Here is a 19,298-nt window from a genome sequence, read left to right as displayed (position 1 = left end):
GTTTTAGTTTTCCTGTCTTGGTTCCACACTGTAACCATTGTTCAGTGGAGCCTATGAATCCACATGTGCATTCTTGCAGTGCAAGATGATTGATGATTTTGGCTGTGGTCGATTGAGTAAGAGATCCTCGCTGTTAACTTGAATTCCTTTGTTTTAGCTGGAGCTATTGAGCTGTGAAGTATTCAAACCAGTCCTGGTTGAAAATAGAGATTCAGCCCCTGCACTGTAAAAAATGATAATATGTTGATTCAACGTACAATTGAAAGGCATTAAGTTGCAATTGTGAGTTTGCTCAACAAAATGTTCACACACCAACTATTGTTGTGAGTTTGCTCAACAAACATTTTCACAATCCCATTGCAGCTGGTTGCCTTAGAATTATACAGTATGTTGAATACATCTTTTGTTGTTGTAGTGTGGTCAAAATCCTTACAGCCATCCTTTATTGAAATGACATGTTATTTTCCATATTCTTTAGTTGGATCCTCACAGTGAAATGATCTGACATGGCTGGATAGGTGAAAGCTATGTAATGGATCTCATACCTAGCCTTGTGTTAGATTTCCTATGATCCCTTCAAGGGACTGGAAGGAAGGATGATTTGTGATGGGGTGGCCAGAGAGGGCAGTACCTTTGGGGATCTCTGTCAGGTTGGTGTCTGCAATGCGGATGTATGAGACCTTCTTCAGGGCCCCGAACGCCCCAGCCTCAACCCCTGCACTCTTCAGGGGGTTGGAGCCGAGCTCTGGAAAGACAAGGAGGGAGAGAGAGACAGACAGAGAGACAGAGAGAGAATTAAGGGAGATGGAGTATTAAGAGACAGAGGGATCAGAAATAAAGAAAGAGATAGACAGAGAGGAAGATAAATAGAGAGATAGACAGAGAGGAAGATAAATAGAGAGGTAGACAGAGAGGAAAATAAATAGAGAGGTAGACAGAGAGGAAGATAAATAGAGAGATAGACAGAGAGGAAGATAGAGAGATAGACAGAGAGGAAGATAGAGAGATAGACAGAGAGGAAGATAGAGAGGTAGACAGAGAGGAAGATAAATAGAGAGATAGACAGAGAGGAAGATAAATAGAGAAATAGACAGAGAGGAAGATAAATAGAGAGATAGACAGAGAGGAAGATAAATAGAGAGGTAGACAGAGAGGAAGATAAATAGAGAGATAGACAGTGAGGAAGATAAATAGAGAGGTAGACAGAGAGGAAGATAAATAGAGAGATAGACAGAGAGGAAGATAAATAGAGAGATAGACAGAGAGGAAGATAAATAGAGAGATAGACAGAGAGGAATATAAATAGAGAGGTAGACAATCGGAGGAGGAGACAGAAAAGAAAACAGAGAAAACAGTCTCTGAAAACCTGTTATCTTGCTCCTGTCCTGTCCTATAATTGACTGCTACTATGCAGTCAATTAAGAAAACATGTTCAAGTGACTGTGTGTACTGTATACAGTATGTGTGTTAAGGATTAGACTAGTTCTATCATATGGAATTTGAGTACAGAACAAGGGATGGGTTGAGTTCATTATGCACCCAACAGAAGAAAACAGACTTGTCATTAAGGCAATACAGGCAGGCTAAAGCAAGGGCACAAAATATCTGAAAGATTTCTAATAGTATTTGAACCCAGGTCTGGTCAATACCCATGACGATGACCTGGGCCATGCCCTCGAAGGAGGCCTTCTTGATCTTAGTGATCTTGTTCTCGTGGATGCGAAGCTCCTGCAGGCTCTTGGGCATGTTGGCGGGCATTTCCTTGAGGTGGTTCTTGGAGAGGTAGAGGCGCTGCAGCTTGCCCAGGGGAAGGAAGGCCTTGGGGTGGATTGTGGTGATCTGGTTGTTCACCAGGATCAGGGTCTGGGGAGATTGGAGAGAGAACAATCCCTGTTATATTTAAGCTAATGCTAATGTGTATGTTTTGCTAATTAGAATGTGTATGTTTATGCTAATTAGAATTTGTATGTTTGTGGCAATGCTAATTACTATGTAGATATCTATGCTAATGTACAAATGGGAAACTGCTTTTTCTATTTGAGATTGCTTTTGAGATAGCTTTTTCTATTTGAGATAGCTAGCTACATTATTGCAATATATGGGGCGGCAGGGTAGCCTAGGGGTTAGAGCATTGGACTAGTAACTGAAAGGTTGCAAGTTCAAATCCCCGAGCTGACGAAGTACAGAGCTGTCGTTCTGCCCCTGAACAGGCAGTTAACGCACTGTTACTAGGCCATCATTGAAAATAAGAATTTGTTCTTAACTGACTTGCCTAGTTAAATAAAGGTAAAAACAAACATTATTATCATTAGCAATGATGTGTTACTCTGAAATGTGTTCTGTCACTGGCTCCTTTAATGTGGCTACAACTTCCCGTTTATGTGTGTAAAATGATGTAACTGAACGAAGACATAGCGAGGTTGCAAAAATGGCTATTTTTTTGACTATTTTGACGAGCATCTTAAATGCTTGACATCAACAAAATACGATGTTTTGGACCTATTGCAGACTGTTTGATTACATTTCCCAAGTATGGACTGACTCAATTGAACGTATCCAAGGTAACTGAAATGTGAGATTGTTTTTAACGTCTGTTCAGTAAGCCCAACACCCTTGGACCTCGTCTTAAAGAGTACAGGCGCCAGGGTTGTTGTGATTGGAGGCAATTTCTGAGAAATTCCGCAAGAGAAATTGCTGTGTCTCTAGTGGACCGTTCCATACTCAAGGCTGCAGACGGGGGTGGAAGAATGGAGAATGCAGAGAATGCAGCAAATTCCCTCCGGAGGGAACAACTAATGTACTTGTACGGGGGTGGAAACAGTGTGGGCTGTTTCACAGAGGTAGGCTATTTATTACAGGTCAGAAAGCTATACACGTGTAGAGAGGTCACGCGATGGCCCAGAGGAGAATCGTTTCCATGGCACCTGGGGAACATTGGTACCTGGATTCCTGTGGTTAAAATAAATGTTTACAGTGCTGTTTCCTTTGGTAGACTATTTTTAGGATCTTTGATCCGAGTTAAACATGTTAGTTAAACATGTTAGTGGTTTGGAATATGATCAGGAAATCAGCTCTCCAAAAAAAGTATACACACGTGGGACACACACACACACACATGCACGCACGCACACACACACACACACTAGTACGCACACACACACACACACACACTTAAGCTCCCTCTTGTCTCAAGAAAGTCCAGAGATAAATCAGATTTCCACTGCTTCGCTCCAGCCGATACCTTTGCATGTATAACAAGCCTGTTAGGATGTCATCCAACAAAACCCGGCTTCAAGTTCAGCTTCAGTGTTTTCCCGTTAGCTCTCTCCCACCCAAGACTTTCAGGTTTCTACACTCACTCTGGTGTTTACTTTGAAGGGATGTCAACATTGCACTCCCTAGAAGAATTGATACAACATGGCGAATTGTGAATCAATGTTTTTTTGGAAAATGCAAAAAGTAAGAGGCCAATCAGTATTTGGTGAAAAGCTGCAACAAAGTGGACAATTTGTATGTTTAGTGGACATATTGAGTGTTTAGTGGACAAATTGAGTGTTTAGTGGACATATTGAGTGTGTAATGGACATACTGTATTAAGTGTTTAATGGACATATTGAGTGTGTAGTGGACATACAGTATTAAGTGTTTAGTGGACATACAGTATTAAGTGTTTAGTGGACATATTGAGTGTTTAGTGGACATACAGTTTTAAGTGTTTAGTGGACATATTGAGTGTTTATTGGATATATTGAGTGCTTAGTGGACATACAGTTTTAAGTGTTTAGTGGACATATTGAGTGTTTAGTGGACATATTGAGTGTCTAGTGGACATATTGAGTGTCTAGTGGACATATTGAGTGTTTAGTGGACATTTTTTATTTATTTTACCTTTATTTTACTAGGCAAGTCAGTTAAGAACAAATTCTTATTTTCAATGACGGCCTAGGAACAGTGGGTTAACTGCCTGTTCAGGGGCAGAACGACAGATTTGTACCTTGTTGGCTCGGTGATTTGAACTTGCAACCTTTCGGTTACTAGTCCAACGCTCTAACCACTAGGCTACCCTGCCGACATATTGATTGTTTAGTGGAGGGGACATGTTTAGTGGACAAATTGAGTGTTTAGTGGACAAATTGAGTGTTTAGTGGACATATTGAGTGTTTAGTGGAGGGGACATGTTTAGAGGACATATTGAGTGTTTAGTGGAGGGGACATGTTTAGAGGACATATTGAGTGTTTAGTGGAGGGGACATGTTTAGTGGACATATTGAGTGTTTAGTGGAGGGGACATGTTTAGTGGACATATTGAGTGTTTAGTGGAGGGGACATGTTTAGTGGACATATTGAGTGTTTAGTGGACATATTGAGTGTTTAGTGGAGGGGACGTGTTTAGAGGACATATTGAGTGTTTAGTGGACATATTGAGTGTTAAACTCTTACTTGGAGTCCCTTCAGAGTCTTGAAGTCATTCTCCTTGATCTCAGTGATCTTGTTGTTCTGCAGGTCCAGCAGGGTGCTGTCTGCAGGGATCTCATCTGGAACACTCTTCAGCCCTGCAGAAGAAGAGGAAGGAGAGTAGAGATACCCATAGACCAAGACAAAACAGGAAGGAGAGGAGAGATACTTCTAGGCCAGTCCGTTGAAGCTAGTTTCATGTGATTTTAATTAATTAATTTACCCATTTTTTTTATTTCATTGTATTTTACATTCCATTTCAGAGTTAATGATGTTGAATGAAATTAGGTTTGGCCCAACCCTGCCATAAGCATTTGTGTGCAGGATGAGACATGACAAGGAGTGTGTGTGTGTGAACGCTTGGCCGTGTCTATGGTATGTTTGTCCAGGTGACAGGAGACTTCTTGAGCTGTGCCTGCTAGCTAATGGGAAATGAAGTTTGCAGTAGAGTGTGGTCGAGAGATTATGGCGCGTTCACGTGCTAGTCGGAACAAGGAAACTAGGACATTTCAGACTTGCTAACTGTGCCGAGTTCAACCAGTTAGCAAGTCAGAAATGTCAAAATGTTTAGCATGTCAACAGTGAATATCCCCAAAGAACCAACGTATGATGTGTTTCATGGTAATAGTCCAGACATGAGTGATACCAGATACCCCATGAGTTAGCATTGAAACAATCTATGGCACACAGTGCGGAAATGGGACTCGTCAAAAAAGGAATTTCCGTCAATTTCAAGTGTCCACATACCTGGACACTGACCTCATTGCATGCAGTTTGGGTTGGAGAGTACATTGCATTATTTGGCACTGAGACAGTAAATGTCACCTGTCTATATGACTGGTAAACCAGAACCATATGTTCTGAGGGAGAACACTGAGGGAAATATAAGATGGGGTGATGTATACACTATGTAGATGTATTGGGTAAATGATGTATTTTTGTGGAATATGATTCTGTTCTATTCTGTTCTATTTGAACTTTTCTATTATATTCTGTTCTGTTATATTCTATTCCATCCTATTCTATTCTATTGTGTTCTATTCTATTCTGTTCTATTCTATTATTTTCTATTCTATTGTCTTCTATTCTATTCTATTCCATTCCATTCCATTGTATTCTCTTGTGTTCTATTCCATTCCATTCTATTCTATTATTGCATATTCTACTCTATTCTGTTCTGTTCTGTTCTATTCTATGGGTATTGTTTTAAATAGAGGGCGAACACAGAGAGCTACCACAAGTCATCTAAACGACACAATGTCTAAGGGTCAAGGTTCACATGGCTGGTTTCCATTCTAGAGGACGGCGGTTGACTCTAGAATAAACTGTTTAGTCATTCAGGGCTTAAATGCTGTGTCTTTTAAACTCCACATATGCAGACACACTTTGGCTTAAAAGCTTTGAGCACGCTCCACTTACACAAACATTCTCTTCAGCTCAGATGGCTTTTATATCAGTTTCTCCTACCCTGCCCAAGCCCCACAATCCTCCACACAGCTGTCTGTAGGCTCTCACTGTGCCGCATATCACCACTGTGCTCCCTCTCTCCATCTCCCACTTAATATCTTCTCTCACTCCTCATGTCCTTCTCTCATATCCCTTCACCCTTCCATCACGTCTCTTTCTCATCTACTCGCTCCCCTTTTCCATCCATCACCTTCTCTCTCTCTCCTCTCATTACATCTCCATCTCCTCCCTCTACCTCAATCTATCTTTGTTATTCTCTCTCTCTCTCTCTCTCTCTCTCTCTCTCTCTCTCTCTCGCTCTCTCTCTCTCTCTCTCTCTCTCTCTTTCTCTCTCTCTTTCTTTTCCTCTAGCAGTGTGAGGTGAACCACATGGCATTCTGTCAGTCAGAGCTGACGTGGTTGGTACGGTAAACAGTTTGGAGAGAGTGTGTCTACGTGTAGGAGAGGGGGACAGGGATGAGAGGTCAGTTACTGAGAGTCAGGTCGCAGGAAAGTCTGGTTGAGATGTTTAGTCTCAGGGTTTTTGCCCTCTGGAAGGATTTGAAAAGAAAGACTGAATAGCAGACAACAGACTTCTGCTATGAGCCACCTATGTGTAATGGATGTATTTATAGTGCCTATGGTCACACTCACTGGTCCCAACCTTTAATAACAAAGGGCAAAACATTACAGACTACAAAGGGAAACACAGCTTACCGGTTGAGGTAAACTACTTCTATGCTCGTTTCGAGGCAAATAATACTGAAACATGCATGAGAGCACCAGCTGTACCGGAAGACTGTGTGATCATGCTCTCTGCAGCCGATGTGAGTAAGTCCTTTAGACAGGTCAACATTCACAAGGCCGCAGGGCCCGACCGATTACCAGGACGTGTACTGCGAACATGCACTGACCAACTGGCAAGTGTCTTCACTGACATTTTCAACCCCTCCCTGTCCGAGTCTGTAACACCAACATGTTTTAAGCAGACCACCATAGTGCCTGTGCCCAAGAACACTAAGGTAACCTGCCTAAATGACTACCGTAGCACTCACATCTGTAGCCATGAAGTGCTTTGAAAGGCTGGTCATGGCTCACATCAACACCATCATCCCAGAAACCCTAGATACACTCCGATTTGCATACCACCTCAACAGATCCACCGATGATGTAGTCTCTATTGTACTCCACACTGCCCTTTCCAACCGGGACAAAAGGAACACCTGTGTGAGAATGCTATTCATTGACTACAGCTCAGCGTTCATCACAATAGTAACCTCAAAGCTCATCAATAAGCTAAGGACCCTGGGACTAAACACCTCCCTCTGCAAATGGATCCTTGACTTCCTGACGGGCCGCCCCCAGGTGGTAAGGGTAAGTAACAACACATCCGCCACGCTGATCTTCAACACAAGTGCCCCTCAAGGGTGCATGCTCAGCCCACTCCTGTACTCCCTGTTCACTCATGACTGCACGGCCAGGCATGAATCAAACACCATCATTCAATTTGCCAATGATACAACAGTGGTAGGCCTTATCACCGACAACAGCGAGACATCCTATAGGGGGGAGGTCAGAGACCTGGTCGTGTGGTGCCAGGACAACAACCTCTCCCTCAATGTGATCAAGACAAAGGAGATGATTGTGGACTCCAGGTAAAAGAGGACTGAGCACACCCCCATTCTCATCGACGGGGCTGCAGTGGAGTAGGTTGAGAGGTTCCTTGGTGTCCACATCACCAACAAACTAACATGGTCCAAGCACACCATGACAGTCGTGAAGAGGGCACGACAAAACCTATTCCCCTCAGGACATGGGTCCTCAGACCCTCAAAAGGTTCTACAGCTGCACAATCGAGAGCATGACTGGTTGCATCACTGCCTGGTATGGCAACTGCTTGGCCTCTGACCACAAGGCACTACAGAGGGTAGTGCGAACGGCCCAGGACATCACTTGGGCCAAGCTTCCTGCCATCCAGGACCTCTATACCAGTCGGTGTCAGAGGAAGGCCCTAAAAATTGTCAAAGACCCCAGCCACCTCAGTCATAGACTGTTCGCTCTGCTACCACACGGCAAGCAGTACTGGAGTGCCAAGTCTAGGTCCAAGAGTCTTCTAAACAGCCCAAGCCATAAGACTCCTGAACATCTAGTCAAATGGCTACCCAGACTATTCACATTGCCCCCCCCCCACCCCACCCCACCCCACCCTCCTATCTCCACACCACTGGCACTCTCTGTTGTCATCTATGCATAGTCACTTTAATTAACTCTACCTACATGTACATACTACCTCAACTAACCGGTGCCCCCACACATTGACTCTGTACCCCCCTGTATATATTGTTATTTTTTACTGCTCCTCTTTAATTGCCTGTTACCTTTATCTCTTATTCTTATCCTTTGAAACGGCACTGTCAGTTAGGGGCTCGTAAGTAAGCATTTCACTGTAAGGTTGTATTCGGCACATGTGACTCATGCAATTGGAGTTGATTTGATTTGAATCGTCCATTAAAAGTAAGAACATCTATAAAAAAAAACATGTTTTTGTTCAAACTTGGGAGCATTTCCATAGCAATGTCACGGGTAAAATGGCTGGTCAGATCGTCTCAGTGCTCTGCAGATTATGTTTTCATTTAAGAAAGTCGGCTTGGCTGATACATAAGTAAGTGAGAGAAACCAGAGGTTGAGATAGTACGCTCTGTTCTTGTTGAGATACTGGCACGGTAACATGACCTCTTGACAAGTGGCAGACTAGAAAAATAGGAGCTGAATGCCAACATAGTCCCTTTATTGTAGCAATTTCAAAGCCAAATTAATGTGATATCAAGCATATGATTTCCCTGGCCTCTCGCCCTCATGCTTTCAGCACATCCAAGCATTAATTGCAACATTTAAAAATGTCCAGCCCTGCAATCCTTTCTCTCCTTGTGAGGGGAAGGTCTGTTCAGTCATTATGGGTCTGATTGTCCCGTAGTTGAGCGTGAATTTTCCATTACGTTGTCCATTCACAGCAGCACAGTGTAGCTACGTCTGTCAGCAACACTAGTAATGACTCAGTTCAGTTAGAGCATTGGGAAAAAGAAGGGCTTCTGTCATCCACAGCACCTGTTGACACATAGGGACCCATTAAATCAAACTCTCCTAGATAGGATAGTTCAAGGCAACTGGGAACATTATATCCCATTGCCGACTGTAACATCAGCCTGTTTTTAATCTAAACCTTAATGAAACCGAGCATTTTTTTATGAAGAGTCTTGTGTTCATTAAACCTAATTTCCTAACTCAGAAAGAAAGGAAGATGTTTTGATAGTGCACCACCAGGGTTGGGGAGTAACGGATTACATGTAATCTGTTACATGTAAGGGATTACAAAAAAACGTTAACTGTAATCCGTTATGTTACCAGCAAAAATATAGTAATCAGATTACTGATACTTTTGAAAAAATAGATGATTACTTTGAGGATTACTTTTTAATTCAGAAAGAGTGTTTGAAAAAATAAATATTTGACACTTCTCTGTTTTCCCAATGACATTTTAAATCAGCATTGAAAAAAGAAGCACGTTTATATTTGTTCCACCTGAGCACAGTCAGAGACCACTATGATGACACACCAAATGTGTTTGATGGATTGAGGGAAAAGAGCAGGAATAGGCTTTTGTAGGCTACAATCCAAGCTATGTCTTCCAATGGTGTGACTGTTGTCGGCATCCAAAGATTATCCAACTTGAATAAGCGCTTGGAGGTCAGGATGACAGCAGTGGTTTAGTCTACGGTGATACGGATATCACTTATTATTGATATCTACACAGCGCATTGATGTGAGTCACACTGCTGCTCTCTCATTTAGCTCTTTGCACCTTACGGATTGTGGTTGTTGTGGATGGCTGTTCACAAATCTAAATGTGTATTTGCACCCAATAATGTTTGAATTCAAGAAGTTTAAGCTGTCTATCAATCATTGTTTTTGAAACCAGTGAAAAATATGTTCTTGCAACAGCTGCATAGTGCAGATCCACGCTTATGGAATACATTTGTTATTTAACTAGGAAAGTCAGTTAAAAACAAGTTCTTATTTTCAATGACAGCCTAGGAACAGTCGGTTAACTGCCTTGTTCAGGGGCAGAACGGCAGATTTGTACTTTGTCGGCTCAGGGACTTGAACTTGCAACCTTTCAGTTACTAGTCCAACTCTCTAACCACTAGGCTATGCTGCTGCCCCAATATAGGGCTTTTATTGCTCAATCTAATTCATGCTGGAAAAAAATGTATAAATCCATAGGCCTAATTGACACGTGCTCAAACTTGAACACTTTTTATATACTTAAAGGGGCAGTCTGTAGTTTCTACATCCATTTGTGGACTTATAAATTATATATACAGTATGTCCATTGATTCTTGAAGAATATAACTTATAAATGCCTCATGAGCTTAGTTCAACTGTCACACTCCATGAGAATCCAGAATATAAGCTTGTTTTACTCCAATGTTTGTAAACATTATAAATGTAAACACACACTGTAAAGCCTCATAACATGGTTAAAACATGTTTTTTTTGGTATTAATCTAAGAGTGTTTATATCACTCCAGGCCCATCCCTCAGCTTTGAACCAAAACAGAGGCGGGGCAGATGTTTTCTTATTGTTTCATCTGTGGATTTACCCTTTAAACAGCTGCATATTATTAAGATATCAAAGTGTCATCAACAAAAAGGTAAACAATAGGCCTATAGCTAAAAATGCAGCATATGGCATTCATTTTTCACACATAAATAGCACTTTTCAGTAGTGCTCAAAGCAGGCCATTCCATGAGCAGAGCATTTATTGTTCAACTCGAATCAACGAGCCCAATTAGTCCTCCATGACCACAAAATCATAAACAATAATAATAATAAGTCCTTAGTTTTAGGGTTATGCTCAGGTAAAACAATTTGGCTAATCTATACTTCCAAGTCCTATTCTTAACGATCAAGGGGTATAACATTTATTGGAATTCTGATGGACTTTGGTTTTTAATGTAAAGATATAATTTAATCATATTATTATATGTGGCAGAAAGCGATGGGTTAGAAGATGTCAACATAACCAACCCATAAAATTAAATGTAATATCCATATATGGCCTGTTATGTAAACTTTAACACTGATTTATCCTGCAATAGATGTCGTTCAATTGGTAACATACATTGTTATCTTCTTCTAATGCCTCTTAAGGGGAAAGTAATCTAAAAGTAACAGAATGTAATCAGATTACGTTACTGAATTTGGGTAATTCAAAAGTTACGTTACTGATTACAATTTTGGAGAAGTAATTAGTAACTGTAATGGATTACATTTAGAAAGTAACCTGCCCAACCCTGTACACCACAATGCCTGTCGAGTAATTGCCAAAAGTATTTTTTAAATAAATGTACTGTAACTACGTCTGGTGAACGTCTAGACTACTAGCCTCTGCCCTACTTCCCGCTTCATCTCTGCACATACACATTTGATAACTGTAGCACGCACTGCCAGCTGGACACCTGCAGAAATAAGGCTCTGTGCTAACTTTTCCTTTATCATCCAGTTTTCTAACTGTAAAAGGGGGTGACATTGGATGGAAAGCAAACCAATCCAATCCAGCCCCCTCCCCTCCCAGGCCTGTGTGTGTGCCAGCAGGTCTGGGGAACAGATGCAGTCTCCAGGCCAGAGGGGCCGGTGCCGGAGATGAGGATCCAACTCTGGGGCTCCTGGGAGACGTTCAGCGCTAACAGGACCCAGTGAGGTAATGGAACCAGCCCTTTCCTGATCATCAGTCTCTCCATCTGTCTGTCGTAGTTGTTCTGTCTGTCTGTCTGGCTGCGTGGGTCAGTCTGTGTCTTTCTCTTCCTCCACTGAAACTCACGGTTTCTTTGATTTCCCTCCTCTCTTTCTCTGTCCCTCTCCCTCCTTCTCTTTCACAGGTCTCTGTCTCTTTCTCTGTCTCTTTCTTTCTTCTCTCTCTCCTCTCTGTGTATACATCCCAGTCCATCTGTATCTCTCACTCTGTCTTTGTCTGTCTCTTTCTTTCTTCTCTCTCTCCTCTCTGTGTATACATCCCAGTCCATCTGTACCTCTCACTCTGTCTTTGTCTGTCTCTTTCTTTCTTCTCTCTCTCCTCTCTGTGTATACATCCCAGTCCATCTGTACCTCTCACTCTGTCTTTGTCTGTCTCTTTCTTTCTTCTCTCTCTCCTCTCTGTGTATACATCCCAGTCCATCTGTACCTCTCACTCTGTCTTTGTCTGTCTCTTTCTTTCTTCTCTCTCTCCTCTCTGTGTATACATCCCAGTCCATCTGTACCTCTCACTCTGTCTTTGTCTGTCTCTTTCTTTCTTCTCTCTCTCCTCTCTGTGTATACATCCCAGTCCATCTGTACCTCTCACTCTGTCTTTGTCTGTCTCTTTCTTTCTTCTCTCTCTCCTCTCTGTGTATACATCCCAGTCCATCTGTACCTCTCACTCTGTCTTTGTCTGTCTCTTTCTTTCTTCTCTCTCTCCTCTCTGTGTATACATCCCAGTCCATCTGTACCTCTCACTCTGTCTTTGTCTGTCTCTTTCTTTCTCCTCTCTCTCCTCTCTGTGTATACATCCCAGTCCATCTGTACCTCTCACTCTGTCTTTGTCTGTCTCTTTCTTTCTCCTCTCTCTCCTCTCTGTGTATACATCCCAGTCCATCTGTACCTCTCACTCTGTCTTTGTCTGTCTCTTTCTTTCTTCTCTCTCTCCTCTCTGTGCATACATCCCAGTCCATCTGTACCTCTCACTCTGTCTTTGTCTGTCTCTTTCTTTCTTCTCTCTCTCCTCTCTGTGTATACATCCCAGTCCATCTGTACCTCTCACTCTGTCTTTGTCTGTCTCTTTCTTTCTTCTCTCTCTCCTCTCTGTGTATACATCCCAGTCCATCTGTATCTCTCACTCTGTCTTTGTCTGTCTCTTTCTTTCTTCTCTCTCTCCTCTCTGTGTATACATCCCAGTCCATCTGTACCTCTCACTCTGTCTTTGTCTGTCTCTTTCTTTCTTCTCTCTCTCCTCTCTGTGTATACATCCCAGTCCATCTGTACCTCTCACTCTGTCTTTGTCTGTCTCTTTCTTTCTTTCTTCTCTCTCTCCTCTCTGTGTATACATCCCAGTCCATCTGTACCTCTCACTCTGTCTTTGTCTTTCTCTTTCTTTCTCCTCTCTCTCCTCTCTGTGTATACATCCCAGTCCATCTGTACCTCTCACTCTGTCTTTGTCTGTCTCTTTCTTTCTTCTCTCTCTCCTCTCTGTGTATACATCCCAGTCCATCTGTACCTCTCACTCTGTCTTTGTCTGTCTCTTTCTTTCTTCTCTCTCTCCTCTCTGTGCTCCTCCCTTTTAAAACAAGAGTAAAGCCCCAAAAACCAACCAAACTCATAGAGAAGAGAAGTTATACAAGCTACATAAGCTACAGCCAAACAACTGGGTCAGTGACTTCCCTTGGCAGAGCAGTAGTCCTAGAGATGAGTCAGGACAAAGCATAAGGGCGAATGAAGCAAATAAACAGGATAATCTAACAAACAATTAAGAGGATCAAGTAAATCATTTTAACTGTGTGGAAACAGAGCGCCAGGCTAATTCGTGGCAGAGTTTGTTTGCCTCCGGAGGGGATGGAGAAAGGAGCGATCTGATGGAGAAAAAAACAAGCTATAGAACATTGGGCTTGTTAAACCGGGGTGAGTTCGAGACTTTCCCAAGCCCCGCTAACCTTTTATATCCCTGCGTCTGCAAAAACAATTAGGAAAATTAGACAAAGGCCAAAGTCCCGGCAAAACTATGTCATCGTCGCAGAAGAGCATGAAATTCGCTGCATCTGAGAGCTTTTAAAGTGGTCAGGCTGGGGCGATATTCTTTTAGGCCAATTAACGAGCTGATGATGGGTAGATCAAACGCCAGACACTCTTTGAACATTTCTCTGAGGTCCCCAGATGGAGGGAACACCTCTTTGGGAACCAGGAAGATGTATCTTGTAAACTGCCTCAGTTAGACGAGAGAGGGAGAGAGAGAAGAGCTGATGCAACAGGTTGTCTGTATTACAAATTGACCTCAGCTCATGAAAGCACATTGAATCACAGAAGTACATACTGTTATGATATTAAATATAATTTATTGGGAGAGTGTCTCACCTAAGTCGGAGCACTGCACCACGCGCAGGTGGCACTGGCAGCGGAAGGGACACTTGGGTCCTTCGGGCATGGTGGGGATGTCCACGCTGGGCTCGCTGGGCACCTCTGGCAAGCCAGAGCCCGCCTCATCCTCCATCATGAAGTCCAGGAAGCCCGACTGGCGGAAGGGAAGTGACCAGCATGCTGTGACCAGGAGCAGGGAGAGACAGGCTGACCTCATGGTGCCTTTGTCCGGGAGCCTAGGAGGGAGGGAAAAGGTCATGGCTTAGAGGTTAGAACTACTGTAGAGGGGTGCATGGGTATTGGTGGGTGGTAAAGGATGGGGGCAGAGGTGAGAGGTTAAGGTGTTCTACTTTTAGCAATAAAGAATCTTTTTTTATTGTATTCCATTGTCCTCCAAGCGTTGCTGACTCTCCTCTCTCCTTCAGTTTGCTCATCAACTCAAGCACCTGGGTTCCAAAGCGAGGTGGCGGCAGTGATCCCTTCCCTAAGAGGTCAAGGATAGAAAGAGGCCAACCTTTCATTTAAAGTAAAGGGTTGTGAGGTGTGTGTGGGGGTGACAGGGTGAGAGGGAAAAGGAGAGAGGGTAAAGGTCAGAGGTAGGAGGCTATAGGCTAGAAGGCCAAGCACCTGGAGTTGTTTAGGTTTGTAACAGGTCAGCAGGGGGAGAATGGCCTATTTACCTAAGAAAGGTGAAAGAGAAGAGGTCAGGGCAAAGCCAAGAACATTGGGAAATGTATCAATCTGTAAAATGGGACCAACAAGGCTGTACCAAGTGTATGTGCACTTTCACAGAGCAAAACAGTAAGTATGCATACATATGACAATATATGGTAACGATTTGTGAAAAACATCTTGTCAAACCAATGATTACTGTATAATTGTACAGGAAAGTAATTTGTACTTTTACTGTTTTCCTTGTTTATCTCTCTCATTTTCAAGGCCCTCTAAGACTACAGGAAACCAGCCATATGCTGTGAGAAGTCTTCCAGTCTTCTTCTCTGACCGACAAGTCATGACCGCAACGGTCATCCATTCCAGTTCATTTTTGACCCACTCAAGCGTTCTGGCCAGTCCAGTTCCACAAAACACACTCTGTCCAGTCAAACTGACCCTGTACTCCAAGCCCAGACAAACACAGCCTGATTACTGTACTGTACTTTCAGTTCTCTCCAACTGATTCAGGGTCAGTGTTATTATTCAGCTCATGATGTTTGTGGTTACACACCGCCCCTTCAATTACTTTGGGACCAAAGAGAGAGGCGTGTCTGCTGGACCTTTGCATGACAGACAGATTGCTGGGTAGGTGACTGTGTGTGTGTGACTGTGTGTGACTGTGTGTGACTGTGTGTGACTGTGTGTGTGTGTGTGTGTGTGTGTGTGTGTGTGTGTGTGTGTGTGTGTGTGTGTGTGTGTGTGTGTGTGTGTGTGTGTGTGTGTGTGTGTGTGTGTGTGTGTGTGTGTGTGTGTGTGACTGTGTGTGTGTGTGTGTCCGGTTCTTAGGGTGGCGTCAGGTCAATGGGAACAGGATCAGGCATTACGGCGGCTCTCTCTGAACATCCAGGGTAATTATAGGTCTAACCCACACTACAGCCATCACACAGACAGACAGAGCTACATTACAGCACTCAATGGGAACAGAGTTCTCCGAGAATACCTTATCACCGTTGGGATCAATCTCATGAAAAACAAATGATGAAAAAATGGATGGGTTGATGGATTGAATTCCTACCGTGTGGCATTTGCCTCTGCTCATCGTAATATGGGTGGACGAACAAAACATGGATTCAATGGGATTTTATTGTAACTCTGTGACTTTGAATTCTATTTTCCGTGGAGGACTGAGCCGTAGCCTATGGAAACATGTTATTAAGTAGCCCTGCACGAGTCTTGCCTTATTCGAGCTGGAACGACTCCTAGGGTAGGAGCCCTTCCCTTCTCCTGTTTCTGTAACATGAGGCAGCTTGATGTACAAGTACACCCCCTGGACAGGATGCTAGTCTATCACAGGGCCTTACCTCCAATCTATCTCCTTAACGCTGAGTGTCAAGCGAAACAAATCAGGCCCCATTTTTTGTCTTTGTTATGACTCAGCCAGGGATTGAACTCACAACCTTCCAATCTCAGGGTGGACACACTAACCACAAGGCCACTGAGTTGGAAACAAACACTCAGAGATAAAACATATCCAATCTTAGCTGAACAGTAGAGCACAAGAACATGTTGGTCCAATCTCTTTGAACAGGGCTCTAGGTTTAACTTATCTATAAGTCAGTATGTAGGGGAATCCATAATGAATACCCTGTTAGTTGTCTTGCCAAGATGGTTAGTATTTTTAAACCTCAATTGGTCTGAGAGCAGGAAACCAAAGAGATAGCAGGAAGGAATGCTGTACTGATTTGCATTCCAAGAAAATAGTGCATTTTAATAGCCTGTTATTTTAAATCAAAATTCAATAAATCCGATTTTTTTTATATGGATAAAGACTTGCAAAAGTGCAAAAATTCTGCATTTTGACATGTCCCTCTGTGCACATAACATGTCGACTCTGTTACCCATAGATAGACAGGCTAGAAATGTTACAACAATTGATTTTGTTTTATGATTGCCACTCCCTGTTGCACACGACACACTTCCATTCCCCCTGTCACAAGGGGATTTATGGCTGATTTAAGATGAAATCACATGTTTGTTTTTAAAGTTACACTGAAAAGACACTGAATTGGTGGAACGACCCGTATAGTCCCTGATCACTAAGCATGGATCCTGATCTCCTCAGTGTTTGGACATTAGCCATTGCTGGAGGTACACGCAGGCAGGCACACACACGTACACACGCACACACAGAGGAATTCATATTAAAAGCAGCCTCCTGTGTGTCCTCCCATTTCTAGGTGATAATAAACATTCCTGAGGCGTATTAAAACAAAGCAGGGCAGGAGGGAAGAGATACCAATCTCCTTGAAGAGGGAGATCTGTCAGTCATGTTTTTATTAAACACTATAAGACCGCTAATGAACTCCTATACTGGCACATCAGCAACAACTATATAATACTACCTGCTGATTGGTTGGTAATATGCTAACCCAACAACGCCACATCCAATGTGGTGCTAGTAATGATCAAAACTGACATGCATGTCTAGGTTAGCTTATTGCATGTGTACAGGCATAGTACGATAAGGATTTGACACAATTGTGAGAAAAAAATGAATAAGGAAACGTTTGAAGCTTGCAAACCATGCAAACCATGCAAACCATGCAAACCATGCAAACCATGCCAATCTAGATCTTGATTCCGGTCCATTTAGTAGTAAGATGCAGTAGCCTAACTACAGTGAATGCATTTCCTTTCTCTAACTAATCTGTATTCTAGAGAGGCTGAGCGATGCCACGAGACCCAACAATGCAGAAGGGAGTTCGTCACAGTTTGGTTGAACCTGTGCAGGCAGACACATCCCATTAGACGTCCCACCGACCCCCAGGCATTGGCTCTTTCATCAGTAGTTTCCTGAAAGATATCCAGGAGAGAGGAGGGGAGAGGAGAGAGGGTGGAGGTACAGCTTCACAAGCATACAGAACTAATCTGGCGAGGCCCCCATGGTGCATCTGGAGCATCCATTGGTTAGATCACAGACGGCCCTAAAAAAACATGCTTCGAAGTGCAAGTCTGTGTGTGAACCTAGAGGGCTTTGTCCACGGCACGCCACGACAGAGCCAATCCTCTGCTAAACCACTTTGAAGAAGCCTGCCACCGTCAGCACTTTGACTGGTCCTCTATCCCATCAATCTCCCATCTTCAGACAACTGCTTGGCAATGCCTATTGGGCCAGCAAGGCCTTCTCCCTCCCTATCTCTCTCTCTTTCTTTCTCTCTCTCTCTCTTTCTCTCTGTGTGTGTGTCTCTCTCTCTCTCTCTCTCTCTCTCTCTCTCTAATTGATGTTTTGTTTATGTGGATCTTTTGAATGAGTTCTCAGTGTACTTCTAACGACTAATTCCAAAGGGCTTTACACTGTTTGTTGACAGCTGTATATGAAAGGCTTTGAGAGGGCTGAGGTGCACAATGCAAAGTGTGTGAGTGAAGGCCTTACATGGGTTCAGTCAGTGTCTAGGTATCTAGACCACACAGCGTTGTAGTTGGCCCTGCTGTAGGGTAACATCTCCGGGAAGCAGTTGTCAGGGATCTAAGGACCATTGGATATAGTTGGTTAAATAGCTAACAAAATAGCTACCTGAACTGTCTGCGTTGATCCTTTTTGCAGTTACTTTTTTGTCTCTGCTACTGTTGATTATCTGTCACTTTATTCCTAGTTGTATGTACATATCTACGTCAATTACCTCGTACCCCTGCACATCCACTTGGTAATGGTACCTCGTGTATGTAGCCAAGTTATCCTTACTCATTGTGTATTTATTATTACCTTTATTAATACATTTGATTACTTTTCCATAATTTCTCTATTTTCTTTCCCTCTACATTGTTGGGAAGGGCCCGCATGTAAGCATTTCACTGTTAGTCTACATTTGTTGTTTACGAAGCATGTGATTAATCAAATTTGATTTGATTTGATATGATCGTGGTTATTTTACTAGTGTATACAGCAGAGTAAAACATGTATTTGACATCGATAAGAATTATTGTACTGGATATTGTTTGATGGCTTAGTGAACTTGAATGGGCGGTATAGTGTGGTACATTACAGTGTGGTTTACCACTCAAGTTGAGTTCGTCTCATTGATGTTCTGGGCAATGCCCACCAAGATGCTTTTGCACATTGGCACGTTTGTTGAACTCTCTCACCATTTGTGCTGTTCCTCTGATGCCCCCCCAAATCACGTCAGAGCAATCTTTTTGTCTGCCTGTTACAGTAGCAAAGGCAACAGGGCCAGATACTGTTCATATGCACTCTAGTGGACCTAACCTATCAATTATTTGTCTTTTAATGAGGTGACAATTAGTGTACGTTAGTCAACATCACCGTGATTACTAGAACCAGATGGATTAGCGATACCATTGACAACAAACACGTAAATAGCGACACAATGACGTCTATCCGGAGAAGATTTGATGGTCAACTATAAACTGGCACATATTACGGTGTCCAATTGAATCCACAGAGTTTTAGTGGTTATTTTCCAGCCTTCAAAGTTTGTGTCCTCGATAAAATGTGTAAAAGGAGGTGTGTCTTCATACTATGTGTGTGTGTGTATGTGTCTTCATACTATGTGTGTGTGTG

The 19,298-nt window shown here is 42.8% G+C and overlaps 1 protein-coding gene across 2 annotated transcripts in view; it reads right to left on the bottom strand.

The window, feature by feature from the left end:
- Positions 1-19,298, bottom strand: part of LOC109878563 (decorin) — a 30,145-nt gene that overhangs the window by 3,619 nt on the left and 7,228 nt on the right. For both annotated transcript variants that reach the window (XM_031831444.1, XM_031831445.1), the window contains exons 3-6: positions 14,063-14,301; positions 4,441-4,553; positions 1,650-1,863; positions 632-745 (exon numbers count right to left, since the gene is read on the bottom strand). In XM_031831444.1, coding sequence (XP_031687304.1) covers positions 632-745; positions 1,650-1,863; positions 4,441-4,553; positions 14,063-14,282 — 661 coding nt within the window. In that variant the 5' untranslated portion in view covers positions 14,283-14,301. The remainder of the gene's footprint in view (positions 1-631; positions 746-1,649; positions 1,864-4,440; positions 4,554-14,062; positions 14,302-19,298) is intronic.

This window comes from Oncorhynchus kisutch, linkage group LG9, assembly GCF_002021735.2.
Source record: "Oncorhynchus kisutch isolate 150728-3 linkage group LG9, Okis_V2, whole genome shotgun sequence".
NCBI lineage: Eukaryota > Metazoa > Chordata > Actinopteri > Salmoniformes > Salmonidae > Oncorhynchus > Oncorhynchus kisutch.
This window is presented reverse-complemented; position numbering and strand designations above follow the sequence as displayed.